Genomic DNA, 19,119 nt, shown 5'->3' with positions numbered 1-19,119 from the left:
CCCTTCTTTGTTGCCCTGGAAGCGATATAGACGTGCCAAATGATATACCCCATACCTGTGTTTATACCAGAGCTATGCAACATGGAGGTGAAATCTTAAAAAACCACAGAACATTTTACGTTAGGCTCCTAGGACTAGACGACACACTGGGCTGTTTCCACATTTTTCCTCACAACTACAAGGGCTGGAAACTTCTATTCTGGTTTAAAATGGCAGATGTGGTTCTTACAAATGTCAAAAGGGCCCCATCAGCCAAAATAGACAACTGGATGGATGAGGTCATCACACATATTTTTGTCTGGCATCAACTCAGGTGGCCTTTTGGTACCAAATACTCTTAGGCTTTTAACAAGATTGATCCTGATTATGAGACTGATTTCTTGTATTTTAGGATTTTAAAAAATGTCTTAGTGTGCTTACAAAGGATGTTGTCAGCAGCTTGGCAAACTATGATGATGGGGAACTGAGTATTTTAAATGAACAATGAATATTCAAAACTGTATTTTGTGGTTGAAATACATGCTTTCTGAATTATTTTTTGCACCAACAGGAGAACAGCTGTTGAAAAAAAGTAACAGCCACAGAAAAGCACAAAAGATATTCTACCTTCCACCTGGGGATATTACTGTGTGTGAGGAATCTGTCATGCGAGGTCCTGCAAGGAAGAAAACGTTATCTGTTAATGTGGTGCTTATATTTCACACCCAATTATATAATTCTAGAGTAAGGTTAAACTAATATCGCTCGGACTCCACATTTTCACTTATTTATTTCAAGCTACTTTTAGCACAAGGTACAAAACTAAAATGCATCAAATCACAGCACGGACAGCATTTGGTTGTGTAAAGGAATAGCATCTGTGATGTGTTTTCCCCTTACTGGATGTATATACACAACTAGAAGAACAAGTGAGCAAGTAGTAATGCCACTTGATATGTGCGTAAAGTTACCATCAATAATAATAATAATAATAATAATAATAATAATAATAATAATAGGAACTGGTTGAAAGTACTCTCCCCTAGAAATATTAATACTACTAGTGGCATAACACCAGTATCAGAACTCAAGGTCACAGCAGGTCCTGAATCTGGGACCCAAGGGTCTCACAAAAATTCAGCCAGGCCCTGCAAACTACAGAGAGAGAAAGAGAAAAGTCAGTCACACCAGCAAAGAAAGTCTCTAACAGTAACAGGCCAGAGTGATTCAGAAAAAAACCTGTTGATGCCTATAAAGGCTTCTGAGTTAGGCTTGCTTGCTGGTCAGATCAATTAACAGATTGATCTCCACCTAACCCTAATGTAACAAAAGCCGCCAGATTTGACAAGCAGTGACCGGCTGTGAAAGCAAAAGAGGTCCGTGACTGCCCCCCCCCCCAATATTTAAAAAATAACTTTTAAAAACTGAACCCTCTTGCTGGTCCCCTGCTACAATTCTGTGGTGTTAAATGATTTGTGAGACTGAGAGAGACACACAGCAAATTTGTCCTCCCCAATAACAAGAAAATGGCCATGCTGAATTGTACCCTTTGGCCCCACCCACTTTTTGTTGCGTATTTAGCAGATTAATTGCGCTGCCAAAAGCGTACTGGGGAGACCACATGTTCAGGAAACAATGAAGAAACGCAAAAAATATATTTTGCTTGGCTTTAATTACAAAAACAAAAACTCCTCTTACATTAAATCTATAAGTATGACCCATCCATCGTCCCATTCACCAGGGTACTGAGAGAGGTACACGCTGCTCTTTATATACTACTAGTGGTTTTCAGCCCGTTTAATAACGGGCGCTAGAATCCTGGGGTTCGGAGAAGCGCTTGCGCAGCGCTTCTCCGAACCCTGGGACCTGTCCTTGCTGTCGGTGGCAGGGGGACAGGAACAGAGGAGGAGAAAGCGCTGCTTTCTCCTCCTCCGTTCCTCTCCCGCAGCCGCCGACAGCAAGGAGACATCCCAGGGTTCGGAGAAGTGCTTGCGCAGCGCTTCTCCGAACCCTGGGACCTGTCATTGCTGTCGGCAGCAAGGGGACAGGAACGGAGGAGGAGAAAGCGCTGCTTTCTCCTCCTCCGTTCCTCTCCCGCAGCCGCCGACAGCAAGACCTCCCAGGGTTCGGAGAAGCGCTTGCGCAGAGCTTCTCCGAACCCTGGGACCTGTCATTGCTGTCGGCGGCAGGGGGACAGGAACGGAGGAGGAGAAAGCGCTGCTTTCTCCTCCTCCGTTCCTCTCCCGCATCCGCCGACAGCAAGACCTACTCCCAGGGTTCGGAGAAGCGCTTGCGCAGCGCTTCTCCGAACCCTGGGACCTGTCAATGCTGTCGGCGGCAAGGGGACAGGAACGGAGGAGGAGAAAGCGCTGCTTTCTCCTCCTCCGTTCCTCTCCCGCAGCTGCCGTCAGCAAGGAGACCTCCCAGGGTTCGGAGAAGCGCTTGCGCAGCGCTTCTCCGAACCCTGGGACCTGTCATTGCTGTCGGCGGCAAGGGGACAGGAACGGAGGAGGAGAAAGCGCTGCTTTCTCCTCCTCCGTTCCTCTCCCGCAGCCGCCGACAGCAAGGAGACCTCCCAGGGTTCGGAGAAGCGCTTGCGCAGCGCTTCTCCGAACCCTGGGACCCGTCCTTGCTGTCGGCGGCAGGGGGACAGGAACGGAGGAGCGCTTTCTCCTTCCTTCCTCTCCCCCAGCCGCCGACAGGAAGGACGCGCGCACTCTCCCCCCCCCGCCTCCTCCAACCGCCGCTCCTCACGGGCCAGGGAGGGTTGTGAGGAGGCCTTCGCCGGCCTCCACCCTCGCTTCCCTGACGTGCCCTGCAGTGAGGCGGTGTCCGGCGGGAGCGGCGGTTGGAGGAGGCAGAGGGGGGGAGAGTGCGCGCGGGCAGTCTCTGCTGTCCAATCCCTGTGTCTCTGGGGTACATGCGCAGTACCTCAGGGACACACGGGACAACTGGACGCAGGGACATCTTGGACATTATTATATAGGATACCCAATTGCTGACACAGCTTAATACTTAACAGCACCTGCTATACTGCTTCACAGCTGTAAAACTAAGTCAAGATTTTTACTCTGACCTTTAAAGATATACACAAGGTTAGTCATTCCCTGTCTTGCCAAAATGTGCAAATCAGGCCATTGTATCAAATGAAATTTCCAATGTTTTTATTTAGATCAGACAAGTGTCTACTCACCTAGATGTTTCTTTGGCTCAAGGAAGGGCCTATTAAAAAGAAAGTGTTCTGTTATTTTAAAAGCACAGCTAAGAATGACTAGCGTTTAAAGGTATTCCAAGCATTTTGTATACAGTGGTACCTCCAGTTGCGGACGGGATCCGTTCCGGAGCTCCAGTCGGATCCTGAGGTTTCCGCAACTGGAGGGACCGCTTCTGTGCATGCACGTGCGGTGGTAGACTGCTTCTGCGCATGACACGGCAAAAACCTGGAAATATACTTCCGGGTTTGCGACTTACGTATCCTGAAGTTTATGTAAGCAGAGGGATACGTAAGCGGAGGTACGACTGTATATGCAATCCTTACTGCCACCCTGCAAAATAGCTCAGTGTTATTATGTCCATCTCAGACAACGGATGAACTGCCCTGAGACCTCCGGGTATAAGGCAATATATAAATTCAAATAAGTAATACTACTACTACTACTACTACTACTAATAATAATAATAATGGCATAGCAAAGGAAAGGTCTGAGAGACTTTCAAGTTCACAACTCAGCAGCAACACTGCTCCACTACATACCACCCACTTCCAATATAATTATAGATGAACTTAAAGATATACAGATAGATTTATACGCCATTATAATTTAACTGAACAAACTGCTCCAAGAAAAGGAGGTGCTAGCACACCTTTTGATGACAAATGAGATCGAAGATTTGTTTTCCAGAATCCACTTCAGTGTTGTAACATCATAGTTAGTGGGATGCTTAAATGCAAGTCCTTCTGGGAGACCACGCACCATCACAGCAGATGGGTCCCTCTGAATCTTATCGTACGGCACAGGAACTACAGTTGACTTTCCTAAAGCTTTGCCTGGATGGAGGAAAGCAATCTTTATCAATAGGATACCAAAACTATGACAATTATGCCCCTTGTTGCACAGCATCATACATTCTTCCTTTGCCTTTCCTCTCCTCCATCCATTTTTTTTGCCTCAGTCTTGTAAACTCAAAATCATTTCGCTAAGCAAAATATGTATTTAATAGATAGTACTCCTGAAGCAGGAAAAAAAAGGTGGGCAGGAGTGCTTCCTTCATAATTTCCACAAAACTGGGACCTTGTAGCAACAATCTGACTTTAACAGTAACTGAATGTAGGTTGATTATTAGACAATGATGATGAATTAGAAAAACAGAACTTTTCAGAACCTGTCTCTATACTTAACTGTTAAATATTAATATTTGCTAAGCATTCAGTTCTGACAACCACAGGATGTCAGACTTACTGATCCTACATTAGCCAAGAGAGAACTTCTGGATATAGACACTGAAAACATTTAACACCCCACGGCTTCGGTAAATGAAGCCTTTCTGAATATTTCAGTCCTCCAACACAGGTCATCACAACATTAGCTACACTAGTCCTTACTGTAACAATGTTCTTCAGTGGTAAATACTACCCACAACTGCAAGACACAGTAATGGACGCTAGCATGGTGACATCTTGCGCAAGAAATCTGAACAAGAAAACTTGGACAAGAGCAAGCTTATGTGAAGTACTGCTTCTCACACACACAGTGCACTTTATTTACATAGTGCTTTATAAAACCGCTATTACTATCCTGTTCCTAAAGGAGTAAAGCAGCTATGGATTTATCTACCTAAGAATAGTTTCGCTTCTATGAAATGGGTGGAAATGCCTATCCAACAAGGTAGGATTCAGCATCTTTGTGGTCTTATTGCCTTCCTCAAGGAGAGATCCATTTGCATCCCAGCTCAGGAGTAAGGACATCACATTTCTATTATGACAACTTTCCACTCATTATTTTTTTTCTTCTCCCCTGAACCCCTAGAACCAGGAGTGGAAGAGGATCCACAAACCAGCTTTAACCCTCTTTATACGCCATTATACATTATACACACGCTTCAACATTTGTAAGCCAATGCTATCACCGTTATTTTAAATGAAACAAAAATATTTACCATAACAGATGCAGAAATAATCCTCCACAGACTTCCTGAGGGCTTCCATTTCCACAATATCCACAGTCATCCTATTATCTAGGGATGTTGACTTTATTTTCTGTAGTTCTGCAGCCTTTGCCTCTTCATTAACACCTGCAAAACAGAAAGTATGACATCCAAAACCAAGTCACCCTTTGAATGCTAAACTGCAACAAAATATGGGCCTAACCACAAGTTAAGATATTTCAATATGGCAGAAGACCATGCAGAGGACAGTCTTGACAACTGTTGCACCAACATTGTTGAATTCCCTCTAAGATAGTGTGCCTAGCTTTCTCTACATTCCTTTTTGGGCAGCTGGACAAATATGCATTATTCTGGAATGGTTTTGGACTTTTGTGGTATACAGTACACAGATTTTTATATCATGCAAATGATGCCCTAAAACATTGATTTGCATTAACTGTTGCCGTCTTCATGAACTGTGCAGTCGTTTTTAAATTTTGTAGTCACCTAGAGGATTTTGTTTTAATAGAAAGGTGAGATGCAAATGTAACTGAACCAACAGCTAGGGAATTATTTCCCTTAACTTCCTTGTCCATGTATATTAAATGCTGGCTATAAACAAGGCAATGTTTCTACGAGCGTTCTAAAAACATCTGGTGAACAATGATATTGGCACCATTTTATGAAAGCAGTTTAAGACGATCAGAATCATGTCAGCTCACAAATTCCAAACATTCTTAGTGAGCTTCTTCCAACTGTTAACGGTGGCTTCCCATGTAGTTCTAACAGGGGAGTGGGGCTTTATGCTATTATTCGTTCCAAAGCAAACCGCCTTTAAATGAAGGATTATGAACCAGCTTGCTGAAGCTAACTAGTGTTAAACCATGACCCCGAATTTGGACATGGGATACCGCAGTTAAGTAGAAGGAGAAGCAAAAGCTTCCAGTGTACTGTACTCCTCTCTACTGGGTGGGAGGCGAAGGAACAGAGAACCATGCAAGCCTAGGAAGGGAGAAAGGCTTGGCTCATTCATGGAGTGTTAAATCATAGCTTTGCATTACATCTTAATGCAGCCATTTCAAATGCATATTACAAATAAAAAAGGGGCACTGAATTAATTTCCAAGAATGTGCTCTATACAATTCAGCTGCATGTTTGTTATCAGCAGGTGTTATCAGCTTCATAGAAGCAAAAGCCTTTCAGTCACTGATAGAACCTATTGATTTTTGTTGTTGGTATCCGTCTGCCTTGAGAGACAATAGAGCGCTCATCCAGGGTGAGTCAGACAGCTGGAGAATTACAGCGCCTGCTGTGGCTGCAGACTGGTAATTGATGCGTTAGCAGCTCCAAAGTGACCTCTCCAGGGTGCAAGCCTGGGCAGTGTGCATTAAGGTCCTGGGCTGCCCATACAACATGACCCCACTCATTGGTGCGGCCCAAAGGAAAGCCGAGTAATACATTTGACACCAGCTTGGAAGCAGGAGTTGCCAGAGGTGGCATACAATACACCATCCAACAATCCTTGGCACTCCACTCCAAATCTGTATAGGGTTACGCTTTACCCAAAGGAGACACTTAAATGATTTGAGGAACAAATGGCAATTTAAACTTACAGTACTTTACAAAATCCTTTTGAAAATCTTTTCTTGTATTAACGAAGGCTCTTCCTCTCTCAGTCCCCACCACAAACACATCTGTTTCATACACGGCGATGCAGGCGACTTCCGCCTTAGACTTGGCAAGCTCTTTGCACTGTAGAAGGAAAAAGCTGCTGCTTAGAATTGCAGTAACAAGTGGTACAGTCGTATTATAATTATTTAATTATTTAAAAAAGACGAGGAAAACGGGTTTGAAAGACTGTCGAGTTACTGTGATACCTCGGTTTGCGACCGCCTCCGTTTGCAACCGATCGGTTTGTGACCGCCACGGCCCCGGAAGTGTTTACATCCGGGTTCCGCGCCACGCGGATGCGCAGAAGCGATCTGCGCCGTGCACGCATGCGCAGAAGTGCTCTATCAGCGCTTCGCGCACGCGCAGAAGAGCCCCTCAGTTTACGACGAACTCGGGGAGCGACTGGCTCCCCAGAACGAATTGCGGTCGCAAACCGAGGTATGACTGTTATACTTTCTACCACTTGCAAGATAAAATAACAATCAGATGAACAGGCATGCATGAAGATACCTAAAGAAATGTTGCAAACAGAAGATACATTACAGTTAACACCAATGTCATCATACCATTGACTCAAGGGCTGACATGAGAAATGTAACCACCATTCTGCTTTCAGATGAATCCTCTTCATGGCTGGATGCTGCTGCCATAGCTGCTTGAGCCATTTTTGCTATAAAAAATATGAGAAAAGAACACAGTGAATCCAAATTATATAGTAGGCATACACATAATGAATTATTTACCCCTTTGCATAGCGTGGAATACAAAGTCAAGAGCAACAACTGATAACCAAACTACTGAGCAACCAGATTTCCCAGTTGCTCACTATGGGATGGGCTGTAGAAGGTGAAGATGCTCCCTTTCCCCCTACCCTGATGTCTTGCATTTGCCAGAACTCCCTTCACATCTCTCAGCTAGAAAATTCTCCAGGAGAATATTCTCCACAAACTGTAAATTCTAATGCAAGAACCAGTTTTACAACCCACGTTTTAAAAATCTAGTAAATAGTAAGTCAAGCTGTGATATTGCCAATGTAAGTAATGAATAATGATGTTTTTGATCCAGTTACATTACTGGGCATCGTGTCATTCACCACTGGCAGTTCTGAAATGTGAGATAGTAATTTGCATTTCTGATGTTATGTAACTTGTCATTACTGACTATTTGTGTTTTATTTTATGGAAATAATAGCTTTTATTTTAAACTTTTTATTTTATTAGTGTTGCACTGAAAATACTATACCATGTAGATATGCTTATTAAAGAACGTACTCATGTAGCAGACCTGAGGGATTTTTTTATATTCCTTTTGCTTTAAAAGCTACATTTCATACATACACAATGTAATTCAAATTCAAAATTGATAGTAAATATTTGGTTAGTGGCAGGCTTAGTGATTAACGTGAGTCATTCACGCTGAATTTTCAATTTCAAGTTTGGTGCAAAAAATCAAAGAATGTGAATTCACTGCATTGCCCCACTGAATAAAAATATCTCTACAGTTTTTGGTTGCCATCTGAACAAGTTTATCCATAAATAAACAGGTATATTAACTAATTATATCATTTTCAATGCATTAAAATGAATATTCTATTTTAAATGAAAATTCTCTAGTATTCTCATTAATAGAGAATATTCTCCAAAAGTTTATTCTCGAGAATTTAACATCACTATCACAGCCTAACCTAACATACAGTCTGCTGAGAGGATAACACGAGCAGAGGGAGGAGATCCATGTAACCGTATATTGGATCCATGTACCCGTATACTGTATATTCCTGCGTATAAGACTACTTTTTAGCCCAGGAAAATCTTCTCAAAAGTCGGGGGTCGTCTTATACGCCGGGTCGTATTTCTTATACGGTGAGTATATCCCGAATTCTATATTTTAACTGGAAAAGTTGGGGGTCGTCTTATACGCCCAGTCGTCTTATACGCCGGAATATACGGTACTCGCCGTATAAGAAATACGACCCGGCGTATAAGACGACCCCCGACTTTTGAAAAGATTTTCCTGGGTTATAAAGTAGTTTTATACGCAGGAATATACAGTACCTTGCTCAGATTTCTTTGGAGTAAGGGCAGAATAAAAATATACAAAAATAAACATGGGCTCTCTCCCTTCTGCATCATTCAACCCTAGTATCATTCTCCTGCACTTTGTTTACACAAATATGGTTGGACACTGCACACTCTTAAATCTGGGCATATGTGAGCACCTCCAAATGCCCAAAAAGGAGCTCACAAGATAAATAGGCCAACGCAACTCCCTCCTGCCTCCATCTTAAGGACATATCTTATGCAAACTTTTTTATAAAAAGAATTAAGTTTTTCAAATCCTGACCTATTTCATGGTTCAACTGCCACTTTCAAATGCAGTCTTACATAGCAATGAGGATGTAAAGATAATAATGATCAGCTAAGATCATAATAAGAGTTCATATTTTTTTAAAGGATTTGTAGAACTCATGGCTACACTGAAAAGCAATAGCTCACTGGCACAGCACATCTTTTACATGCAGTATAGCCTAGGTTCAATAACAGGCATCTCTGGGTAGGGCTGGGAAATAATTCCATTTGAAACCCAGGCAAAGCACGGCCAGTCAGCACAGACAATAATGAGACCAATGATCTGACTTGGCACGAGGCTGCTTCTTACATTCCTAGAGAACATACAAAAGGTTCAAAGACTAGAAGGAATGTAGGGTGTCTGATGTTGCAATCCTAACCCCCCCTTACTTGGGAGTAAGGCCCAGTGAAATCAATGACATGGCCTTCAATGAGAAGACATGACAAGGATTGTGCTGCAAGTCACTATTTATTTACTGTTTTACCGTATACATCTCCCTCTTCTAAATAAGTGGCTACAAGCAAACATGACATAATACCATATAACACAATCAACAGTATCAAACCCTAAGGGGAACCTAAACAATGTTTTGCTACGTTTACAAAATAGGGAAAGAGTCAGGCCCCAGCAGATCTGTCAGCTGGTCCTGTTACATAACCCACGCAATCTTATCTCTCATAAAGATGGGCCTCTTCCGTTTGATTATGATAAGGGCCCACTCAAAGAGCAACTTATGTCATTTTTCTAAGTCAATGTATTTATTGGGACTTAAAAACCTGCAAAGTTTTTTCAGTATTTTGCCAACAAAACTGGACAGGATTATGACCAAAATGACCAGACTTTGGAGTGTTCCATATACTGCACTCTATTATGCTGTGTGATAGAAAAGCTACCGGTGCCTGTTGTTCAGCCCAGGCTTCTACCATGGTTCTAAATAATGAAAGATCCTGCTGACCTTTCCGATAAACCAAACTGTGGCTGATAAAAGATATATTGGAGTCAACCGTTCATTTGCTCCAGTGATGTGGGGTGGAAAAAATTACTGCTTTATTCTTCTGCAGAAAAGGTTCTGTTCTCATAAGTTCATTGGTAACAACACATGGGTACCAAATACAGTATCTCTCACATCTTATTTTCAAAAGCTAATGAAAGTCCAGTTTGTATTTTCATACCTATTCTCTGCATTACAAGAATTCTGCACAGCTAAAATGGAACCTGAAACAGAAAAATGCACAACTGAAAAGTGATCATATTTTCTGAGCAAAGAAAGCTCAAACAATTGTTTCTAAAAATCTGGGACTTTTCCAGACAGACAAGGGAATGTGGAGGAGACACAGAAAAACACACATTTTTAAAGTGAAGCACCAACGCTTTTTCTGGCCAGTACAATACAAACCTAATCATACTTACCAAGTCCCACAGCACTTTGTGGGACTTCTATCTATGTAAACACGCATTGGATTGAGATGCAAATGAAATAGGCTAGGAAGCTTTGCGGATTTGGGGAATCTATGCTACTTAACAGTAAAATACGAATTTTTGGAAGACAACAAGGATATCTGCAGGCACCTAGGCTGTTTACTTTGGCAATAAGATACTAGCTCAAATGGCTCAGATGCTGGGAAGTTGGGACTTGTGAGTTGCAACCACTATCCATAGCATACTTTGCTATGAAATTGTAGGTAAAATTGCACTCTCCTAGCCTCTCAAAATAATGTTTTGAATGCTGCATGAAAAAAGATGTCACTTTAAGAGAGGTGCTGGGGGACAGTGGGGATGATACCTGGATTCCCTGCATTCACTTGGGTCTGTGAAATCTGGGCCACTTTCTTTCTGAGGTCAACACATCAAGCCTGCAACTGTAATAATGAACAACCCTTTTCATTTTGCTCTAAACACCATTTTGTGAACCCCGCCCCCCCCAATCCTCTACAATATAGGTCAAAAACATTCTTAATAAGCAATTCTGGAAGTCTAGATTAGAAGCAAAGAGTATTAGAAATTAGAAGATTTTTCAAAAAGTAGGTGATTCAGTATTTGCTTCATAGATCGCAGAAAGCAGGGCTTAGATCAGGAAGACCTAGGCTGAAACTTCCACAGAAGCCACTAAGGTCACTTGGGAACATCACATTTATGAAGTAATTAATGTACACTTTTTGAAAGAAATGCAGGATACTGATGTGATAAATAAATCGCCAATATAGCAAAATTAGCACTAGGAGTAGAATACTTTCTAAGATGGAGGACACTGGCCTGGACATACCTGCATGCTACTCTGAAGGAAACAAAGACTTCAGTACCACTACAATAATTAAATTTGCAGAAAGTAACAGACCTTAAAAGGTGGCAAGACATCTGCAAGCCCCCCCCCCCAATATATCCCAAGTGTCAATCTAAAAATTTTAGGTAACATCAGGGATTAGATCCTAAGTCTCCAACAGCAAGTACTGCAGCTACTTGCTGCAACAAATTGACTATCTGGAAAAGGAAAAGAATTACAGGGGGAAATCTCCCTCCATCTGTAGTTAGAACAGTGGAGAATTTACCGTAGGTAACATACCGGTACATGAAAATATCAAGAAGTTGTGGGTTACAGTCCAACTCCTCTAAAAGGGATAATCAAATAATTTCTTTTATGGCTGGTTTATCTTTAAGGATAGGTTTCAGGAACAAAGTGTATGAGCGTAGGGATTAGTGCTCCCCAACATCACAATAAGTGTTTACTCAAAACATGCTTCCTTTATCTCTATATGGAGGGGGGGGGTGCAAGCTGTGAGAAGACTCAAGGCCTTTTCTTAAATGAGAAATGGGGAAGAGGGGAGCACAGAAAAGAGAAAACAGAACAAAGGACTTCTAATAAGGTCAAAGCAGAAAGCATGTTGTATTTAAAGCATGTGATTATGAAGAACATCCAGCCATACTCAAATAATGCAGTACTCCCTTTTCATTTGCCAGTGAGGAAATGTGGCCTGAAAAAGCAGAGGTGCAGGGGGTGGGGGAAGAAGAGAAATTACTGTACTACTTCTTGAAGAAGCAACATGAAAAGATAAAAACCACACACAATGAGTGGGAATAAAATGTCTAAAGGAGCAACACAAAAAGCTGGGGAACAATCAGAAGTTACTGTGGAAGCAGAGGTGTATATTTAGACAACTTCCTCCCCACTTTCAACACACACACTACAAGGATTATTCTGGTGAGTAGGGGTAGACAGCTTCATCCTAAATAAAGCAGTAACAGAAGGATATATATGGAGATCCCCATTAGGAAATTCTGCAGGGGGAAGCAACAGGTGAAAAAAATTATCATCCTCATATTTATCATTCCGCCAATCATATAGACTCTGGGCAGGGGGAGAAGATAACTAAAAGGTTCCACTTTGCATAGCAGGAAGAAGAAGAAAAGAAGCATACTTACATCCCCATTAGAAATATTGGAGGCGGGGAGAGAAGAGATAACAGACTAAGACTACAATCCTATTACACACTTGGGAGTAAGACCCACTGAAGAGAGTGGAGACTTATTTCTGAAAAAACATGTGTAAGATCAGGCTGTAATCTTAAACATACTTGACTACCACACAAACATTTACCACATTCATCTTACCAACTTTTGGCTAATGTACACAAGGCCACTGAAAAGTTAAAGCAACAGCTTACCATCTAAAGACAACTGGACTCGTAGGAACTATGGGAAGGGAATTTTAGTTTACCAACACTTTGCACAATATGTAGGCAAATTTCCTATCACTGATGTGGTGTGAGGAGAAAAGCTTCAGCTAAATAAGGAAAACAGTGTACTGCAGGACACAGATTGTTGGGGGGGGGAGTAGATAACAAATAATGTAGAAAGTATTATAAAGAAAATATATCTGCACTATTTACCCTGTTTCTCATATTTTAAGACATACCCATAAAATAAGCCATAGCAGGATTTTTAAGCATTCGAGGAATATAAGCCATACCCCGAAAATAAGACATAGTGATAGGCGCAGCAGCAATGCCGGCCGCGGCAGGAGGAGGAGGAAAAAAATAAGACATCCCTTGAAAATAAGCCATAGTGTGTTTTTTTGAGGAAAAAATAAATATAAGACATGTCTTATAATATGAGAAACACGGTAATTATTAAATATGTATCCTACTTTTTGACAGAAATTCTCCAAAGGGGGCTCACAGCATTCCTTTTTATTTTTATGCCAGGCTCTGTGCCAAAATTTAAAACAATCCCACCAAAAACTTTGAAAACATTGTGTGTGTGTGTGTGTGTGTGTGTGTGTGTGTGTGTGTGTGTGTCTATATAATACATTGACTTGTGTGGGAAGATTATTTTGGGAGGAGAGAAAGAACAAAAATAGCCTTCCTTCCAGAAATAGAACTTTATTTTAAAAGGCAATTAACAAAGAAAAAAGGGGAGGCTTCCTTCAGATTTGGGAGGGTAGTTGGGGGGAAAACGTTGTTGCTCTCTCTGGTCACTATGATTTGGTGCTGAGGGTGGGAGTAGGGTAGAAAACAGATACACATATGTAAACAAATATGCTGGGAGCACCACAATGTAGCAACTGGAGTGGAATAAAGATTACAACAAAAACAATACAGTACAGGGGCTCCACACCCAACCCACTGTAATTCACCAAGGAAGTCTACACACAAATAAACACTAGAATGTTTGGTAGGGGGAAGAGAAATAAACTCAGCAAACAATAATAATGAAACTTAATTCTTCCCCACCCACCCTTTATTCTTCCTGGTAGATTCACTATGGAAGCTGTGCATACAAAGAAGAAAGCTCAACTCGATTATTGCATTTTAAAATTATTATTGGATGAAACCCCTCTGCCTAGAAATAGGATAAGAAAGCCCTTCCCCACATATGGAATAGGAGGAGAGTTTGATGATAAAACTATTTTTTCCCCTCTTCATACTGCCGCTCCATTCCCTATATGGGAAAAGGGCTCCTTAGCTCATTCATGCAGCAGGTAGAGAGTTTGAGGAGAAAATGCTATTATTTTACTATCATTTTAGGAATAATGATTTCGTTATCATTCTTGTGCATCACCCACCTCATAGTGGAAGGACAAGCAAATTTTCAGGGAGGCATCACAACAACTACTACTCAGGTCTCAGCCAAAAAAAAAAGACTGAGAAAGCCTTGCTGCCATCATGTAGACTTGGCACCAGGGTGTGTGTGAAGAGGAAAACAGTACAGTGGTACTTTGGTTCCCGAATGGCTTAGTTGTCAAACAAATCGGCTCCCCAACGCCACAAACCTGGAAGGAAGTGTTCCGGTTTGCAAACATTTTTCAGAAGCCAAATGTCCAATGGAGCTTCCTGCAGCCAATCAAAAGCCGCACCTTGGTTTCTGAACGGTTTTGGGAGTCAAATGAACTCCTGGAACGGATTAAGTTTGAGAACCAAGGTACCACTGTATTTTCCACACTGCCTGGTATGTTCTGGTACACCCACAGAGAAGGCAAGGCTGACCTGCAATTGCCCGACCAGCACCACGGATAGCTCCCAGTGAGCAATCTGTTCTGGCAAAAAGCTGAGAGCTCCACCCCCTTGTGACTAACTCTACTTTCTTAAAGGGCCAACCCTCTGGCTAGAGAAGGAGCACTTCTCAATTCCCTAGCCTCAGACATGCTGCACTCTCTGCCAGCTGGCCTGATGAGGTTCATGAGTGGTTCCAGGCTCTGGCCCTACATACCCATGTTCCTCACCCTCAGTTGTCCTCCTCAGCAATAAAGCTGCTAGCACATTTGCAAAGCTTAAGCAGGGTGAGGTATGATTTCAAATTGGACAGGGGACTGACATTCCTGCACTGAAGGGAAGTTGGACTAGAGGACCCTCGGGGTCCCTTCCAATTCTACAATTCAGAGTATGATTGCTAGCAGGAGGCTCACAGCCCTGCACCTGCTCTGACTCCTTAGCTTGAAAGTCTGCAGCCTCCGACTTACAAGTCCCCAGAGTCAAGACTTGTGGGTCAGAGGCTGCCGACTTTCAAGTTAAGGAGCCAGACCCCAGTCACCACACTGCCCACCCCACCCCACCCGAGGACTGCCGTAGCCTAATTTCCAGACTGTAAATGAACCTCTGGCATTGTTACTGTGGAAAACTGGCTAAGGAAGGCCTTCCCAGATAACTGGGAGGGAAAAGAAATTTTATAATTATTTCTACACACACACACCCCGCCCCCACAAAAAAACCTATCCACTGACAGAATGAGGCCTTCCTTAGTCGGCTTTCCAAACATACATGCATATACAGACTAAGAATGTTATTTTCCCATGGGTAATTTTTTGGGTGGGGGGGTGGGGGAAATGAGTGCAAGGGAAAAGAAATTATTTCTACTCGGACTATCTCAAATTCTCTGTGAGATGGGAGAGTAGGCAAGAGAACTTTAGTCAACCTTCCAAAGTGAAAGTTATTATTTATTACTATTATTAACTAAAAGATTACTCCTTACACTACTAGGAAGTGGTGGTTTGAGTCTCTATTAGTGTTTTAACAAAAAAAAAGAGGCTTGTCACCTTCCTATCAACAATAACTACAAAAACAGAGGCTTCTGGAAATATAATAAGGAAAATGGCTATATTTTCCCCACCCTACAGAAAAATGGGTTACAAAAGTATTTACTCCCTCTATGAAGATTGGAGGAAGTGTGAGGATAAATTTATTGTTAATAATAATAATAGAGGCTCAGGGTTGTAGCCAATGTTAGCTTGGCTCAGAGCAGAGACATTGAAATTAATGGACATGCCTAACTTAGGCCTAATTTCCATGGGTCTATTTGAGTAAGACTAACACTGGATATAACTAGTTACAGGTTGGTCTGACGTAGTCGAAACAAAATTAAAAAGTTCCTTCCAGCAGCACCTTAAAGACCAACTAAGTTTGTCATTGGTATGAGCTTTCGTGTGCATGCACTCTGCAAACCAAAGCTCATACCAATGACAAACTTAGTTGGTCTCTAAGGTGCTACTAGAAGGAATTTTTTATCGACTGGATATAACCTTCAGTTTCCCCTTAAGAAACAGGTTAAGTCCCTCTTCCCTAGAGAATTGAGGGGGGGGGAGGCTGTAACAAAATACTAATATGAAGTGAATGTTGATGATGATGAGTGTAATAATAGGCTGCTTTGGGGTGGAACTTGGAGAGGCCATTTTCTGTGGCACCCCCTAAGTTGCAGCATTCACTCATATGCTGAGACCCACCCTATTCATGCGATTGTAATTTGTTTTCAACTGTTTGGATATTTTATTTCAAATTGTTGTGGGAACCTAGGTCAAAGGGTAGATAATAATAATAATAATAATAATAATAATAATAATAATAATAATAAAGGTTCAATCCTATTAATGGCTCAGTCCACCCCGCCCCCACAATGGAAAAGTGGGGGAAGAAGAATTTTGTATTTAAGTGCCTAACAATAATAATGCGTCCCCCAACCACCTTTCATTCCCTCTGGAAAAACGGAGTCTTTCCGCTCCCCCACAGTGGGTAGGGGATAAAGAAGAAAAAGTGTGAGGATTTTTTAAATTAATAAACGCAAACACCACCACCATCAACAACAACAATAATAATCCTTCCCCCTTGATCCCCCCCCCAAAAAAAAAGTTCAGGAAGGCCTTCCTCTCACCCACAATGGAAAACAGGAGACCAGGGAAGAAATAGTGGTGAATGGAGAAATTATTAAGTTAGTAGTAATAGCAACAACAACATTAGAGCCTCTGTCTTTCTTCCTCCAGTCCCACTGGAAACATTTGGTCCTCCTGTTTCCCATAATAGATAATGGGAAGAGAAAGAGTTAATAAATTTTCCTAAATAACATCAACAGCCTACTTCTTTTGCAGGGGGGGGGGGGGAGAGAGAGAGAAATGGCTGAGGGATTTCTTGTTGTTGTTGCCTCCCAAGGGAAATGAAGGGAGAAGAAAGGTGTAAAGAGAAAAATTTAAATGAAGTTTCTTATGAAAGCAACAACACAGTCATAAAACCTCAACCTACTTCCCTCTCCCACCCACCCTCAAAAGGGTCAGGGGATCCTTCTCAACATCCCCCAATGGAAAATGTTAAAGTGTAAGGAGAAAATGTTAATTAGGTTCCCAATAACAAGAGCTCAGTGTGGTTCCCTCTTCCTCTGCCCAACACCTTGGAGAGAAAAAGTTGGCCCCCACTCTCCAAAACAGAAAAGGAGGACATTTTAAGATCAAGTTCCTAACTAGTTTAACAATAATAGTGTCCCAACCCTGCCCCCAAAAATGGAAAATGGGAGGAAAAGGAAGAGGAAAAGGGTGGTGATATTTTTAAAAATCAAGTTTGTAACAACTATGAAGCCCCAACCTCCCTTCCTTTCCTCCCCAGCTCCACAAAAGGATAATGGGAGGAAAGGGAGGAGGAAAAGTGCGAAAGCATCTTTAAATGACGTTCCTAACAGTAATAATAATGCCCCAACCCTCTTTCGTCCCCCCACCCCAGGCTCACAAACACGATGGAAAACTGGGGGGAGGGAGAGAGAGAGGGAAAAGTGCGAGAACATTATTATTGTTATTAATGAAACTTGTATACCGCCCTTCACCCCAAGAAGGGCGGCTCACAACAGTATAAAAACACCCAATGAAACGTGTTCACTCAAGATCCCAACAACAACGCCCCTACCTTTCCCCCTTCGCACGCAATAAACAAGTTTTTAAAAATGGAGAAAGTGGGGGGGGGTAGGGAAAACAAATATTAAAATAAAAACCCCAAGAAACAACAATAGCGCCCTTCCCCTCGGAAAAACCAAAAATAGAAATTGGCCTGGGAAGAGCTATTTCTTTCCTCCTCCTCCACCACACATTGCGAGGGTGGGTGGCTTAATAGGCATTTTATAGATATACGGTATAGATACCGGTAGGCCGAGGCCTCCCCTCCCCCACCTCCCTCCTCTCGCCCCTCCCCCCTCCCGCTCCTTCCCCTCCCCCACTCACTCGTCGCTTCGGCGCCGCTGAGGAGAATCGGGAGAGGGAGAGAGAGAGAGAGAAGAAAGAGAAGCGTCGGATGGCGAAATTAAATAAAAAAAACCGTCCCTGCACTTCTGCCGCCTGCGGGAAAGCTCAGGCTTACCGCCCTCCCCTTCCCTCCCTCTTTGTGGCTGCCCCCTTCTTCTCACCCCTCTCCCCCCTTCGTTTCCCGTACCCCACCCTCAAGTCTCGGGGCGGCGCGCGGGCCCTGCGCTCAACGGCTCACCCTGAACCCAGAACCGAAGGAGGGGGAGGGCCCGAGGAGAGCGAAGACCTCGAATCTCTCTCTCTCTTTTTTTTTCCCTTTCCCCCCTCACCCGTTCTCGGGGAAGGGAGGCGCTTCTGCGCATGCCCCGCCGCCGCATGGCGGCCTTGGGCGATGTAGTTCTCTCGAGGCGCCTCCGAGCGGCCTGGACACGGCGGGAAGACTACGTCTCCCAGGAAGCACCGCGCCGAGCCGCGAGGGGCTGCGTGGGCCTCTCTCTCTTTTTTTTTTTAAGGGCCGGAGAGAGTCGATCAACGAGGACCTGGGAAAAGAGGGAGGGAGAAACATGGCTGTGCAGGGCCCAGGCGGCGTTGCTTTCCAGCAGCTCCTTGCACTTGGGAAGGATTTTTTTAAAAAAAACAATAAAAATAATAGTAATGGTCATTGCAAAAGCGAAAAAAATATACAGTAATGGGATTGTAAGTAACTGCATTTGTTTTTAGATGCACAGCACAAAACAAAAACATAACCTGAATTCCTCCGTGTATGTAATGCACTGGCACAAAAAAATAAATCCCGCCCCCTTTTCCCATGCACAATGAGGGAATCTTGCTGCAGAGGCAGGAGGATTGGCGAGATCAGGCCGTTTCTTCTTCGTCCTCCATTGAGGGTGCGCCCTGGCAAGGCGAGATGCGTGGCTTTGTTTTGCCTGCTTTAAACCTTGTCCGGGGGTTGTTTCTTAACACTCCCCACCCCAACTCGATCTGCCTTTAAA

General features: G+C 42.9%; 1 protein-coding gene across 19 annotated transcripts in view; it reads right to left on the bottom strand.

Moving 5' to 3' along the window:
* GTF2I (general transcription factor IIi) overlaps positions 1-18,454 on the bottom strand; it is a 70,757-nt gene extending 52,303 nt beyond the window's left edge. For 12 of the 19 annotated variants that reach the window (XR_015947074.1, XR_015947075.1, XM_060268367.2 and 9 more), the window contains exons 1-8: positions 18,366-18,454; positions 10,317-10,359; positions 7,362-7,465; positions 6,738-6,876; positions 5,137-5,271; positions 3,844-4,027; positions 3,173-3,201; positions 607-655 (exon numbers count right to left, since the gene is read on the bottom strand). Coding sequence is in view for 17 of the 19 variants with exons in the window: in XM_060268367.2 (XP_060124350.1) it covers positions 607-655; positions 3,173-3,201; positions 3,844-4,027; positions 5,137-5,271; positions 6,738-6,876; positions 7,362-7,465; positions 10,317-10,329 (653 nt within the window). In the remaining 2 variants the exon portion in view is untranslated. Of the gene's footprint in view, positions 1-606; positions 656-3,172; positions 3,202-3,843; positions 4,028-5,136; positions 5,272-6,737; positions 6,877-7,361; positions 7,466-10,316; positions 10,360-10,927; positions 11,005-18,106; positions 18,124-18,319 lie in introns of those variants that run through there. The other 7 variants (XM_088657967.1, XM_060268361.2, XM_088657961.1 and 4 more) reach the window with 3 other exon arrangements.
* Between the last annotated feature and the right edge of the window lie 665 nt (positions 18,455-19,119).

This window comes from Zootoca vivipara, chromosome 14, assembly GCF_965207765.1.
Source record: "Zootoca vivipara chromosome 14, rZooViv2.hap1.1, whole genome shotgun sequence".
Classification (NCBI taxonomy): domain Eukaryota; kingdom Metazoa; phylum Chordata; class Lepidosauria; order Squamata; family Lacertidae; genus Zootoca; species Zootoca vivipara.
This window is presented reverse-complemented; position numbering and strand designations above follow the sequence as displayed.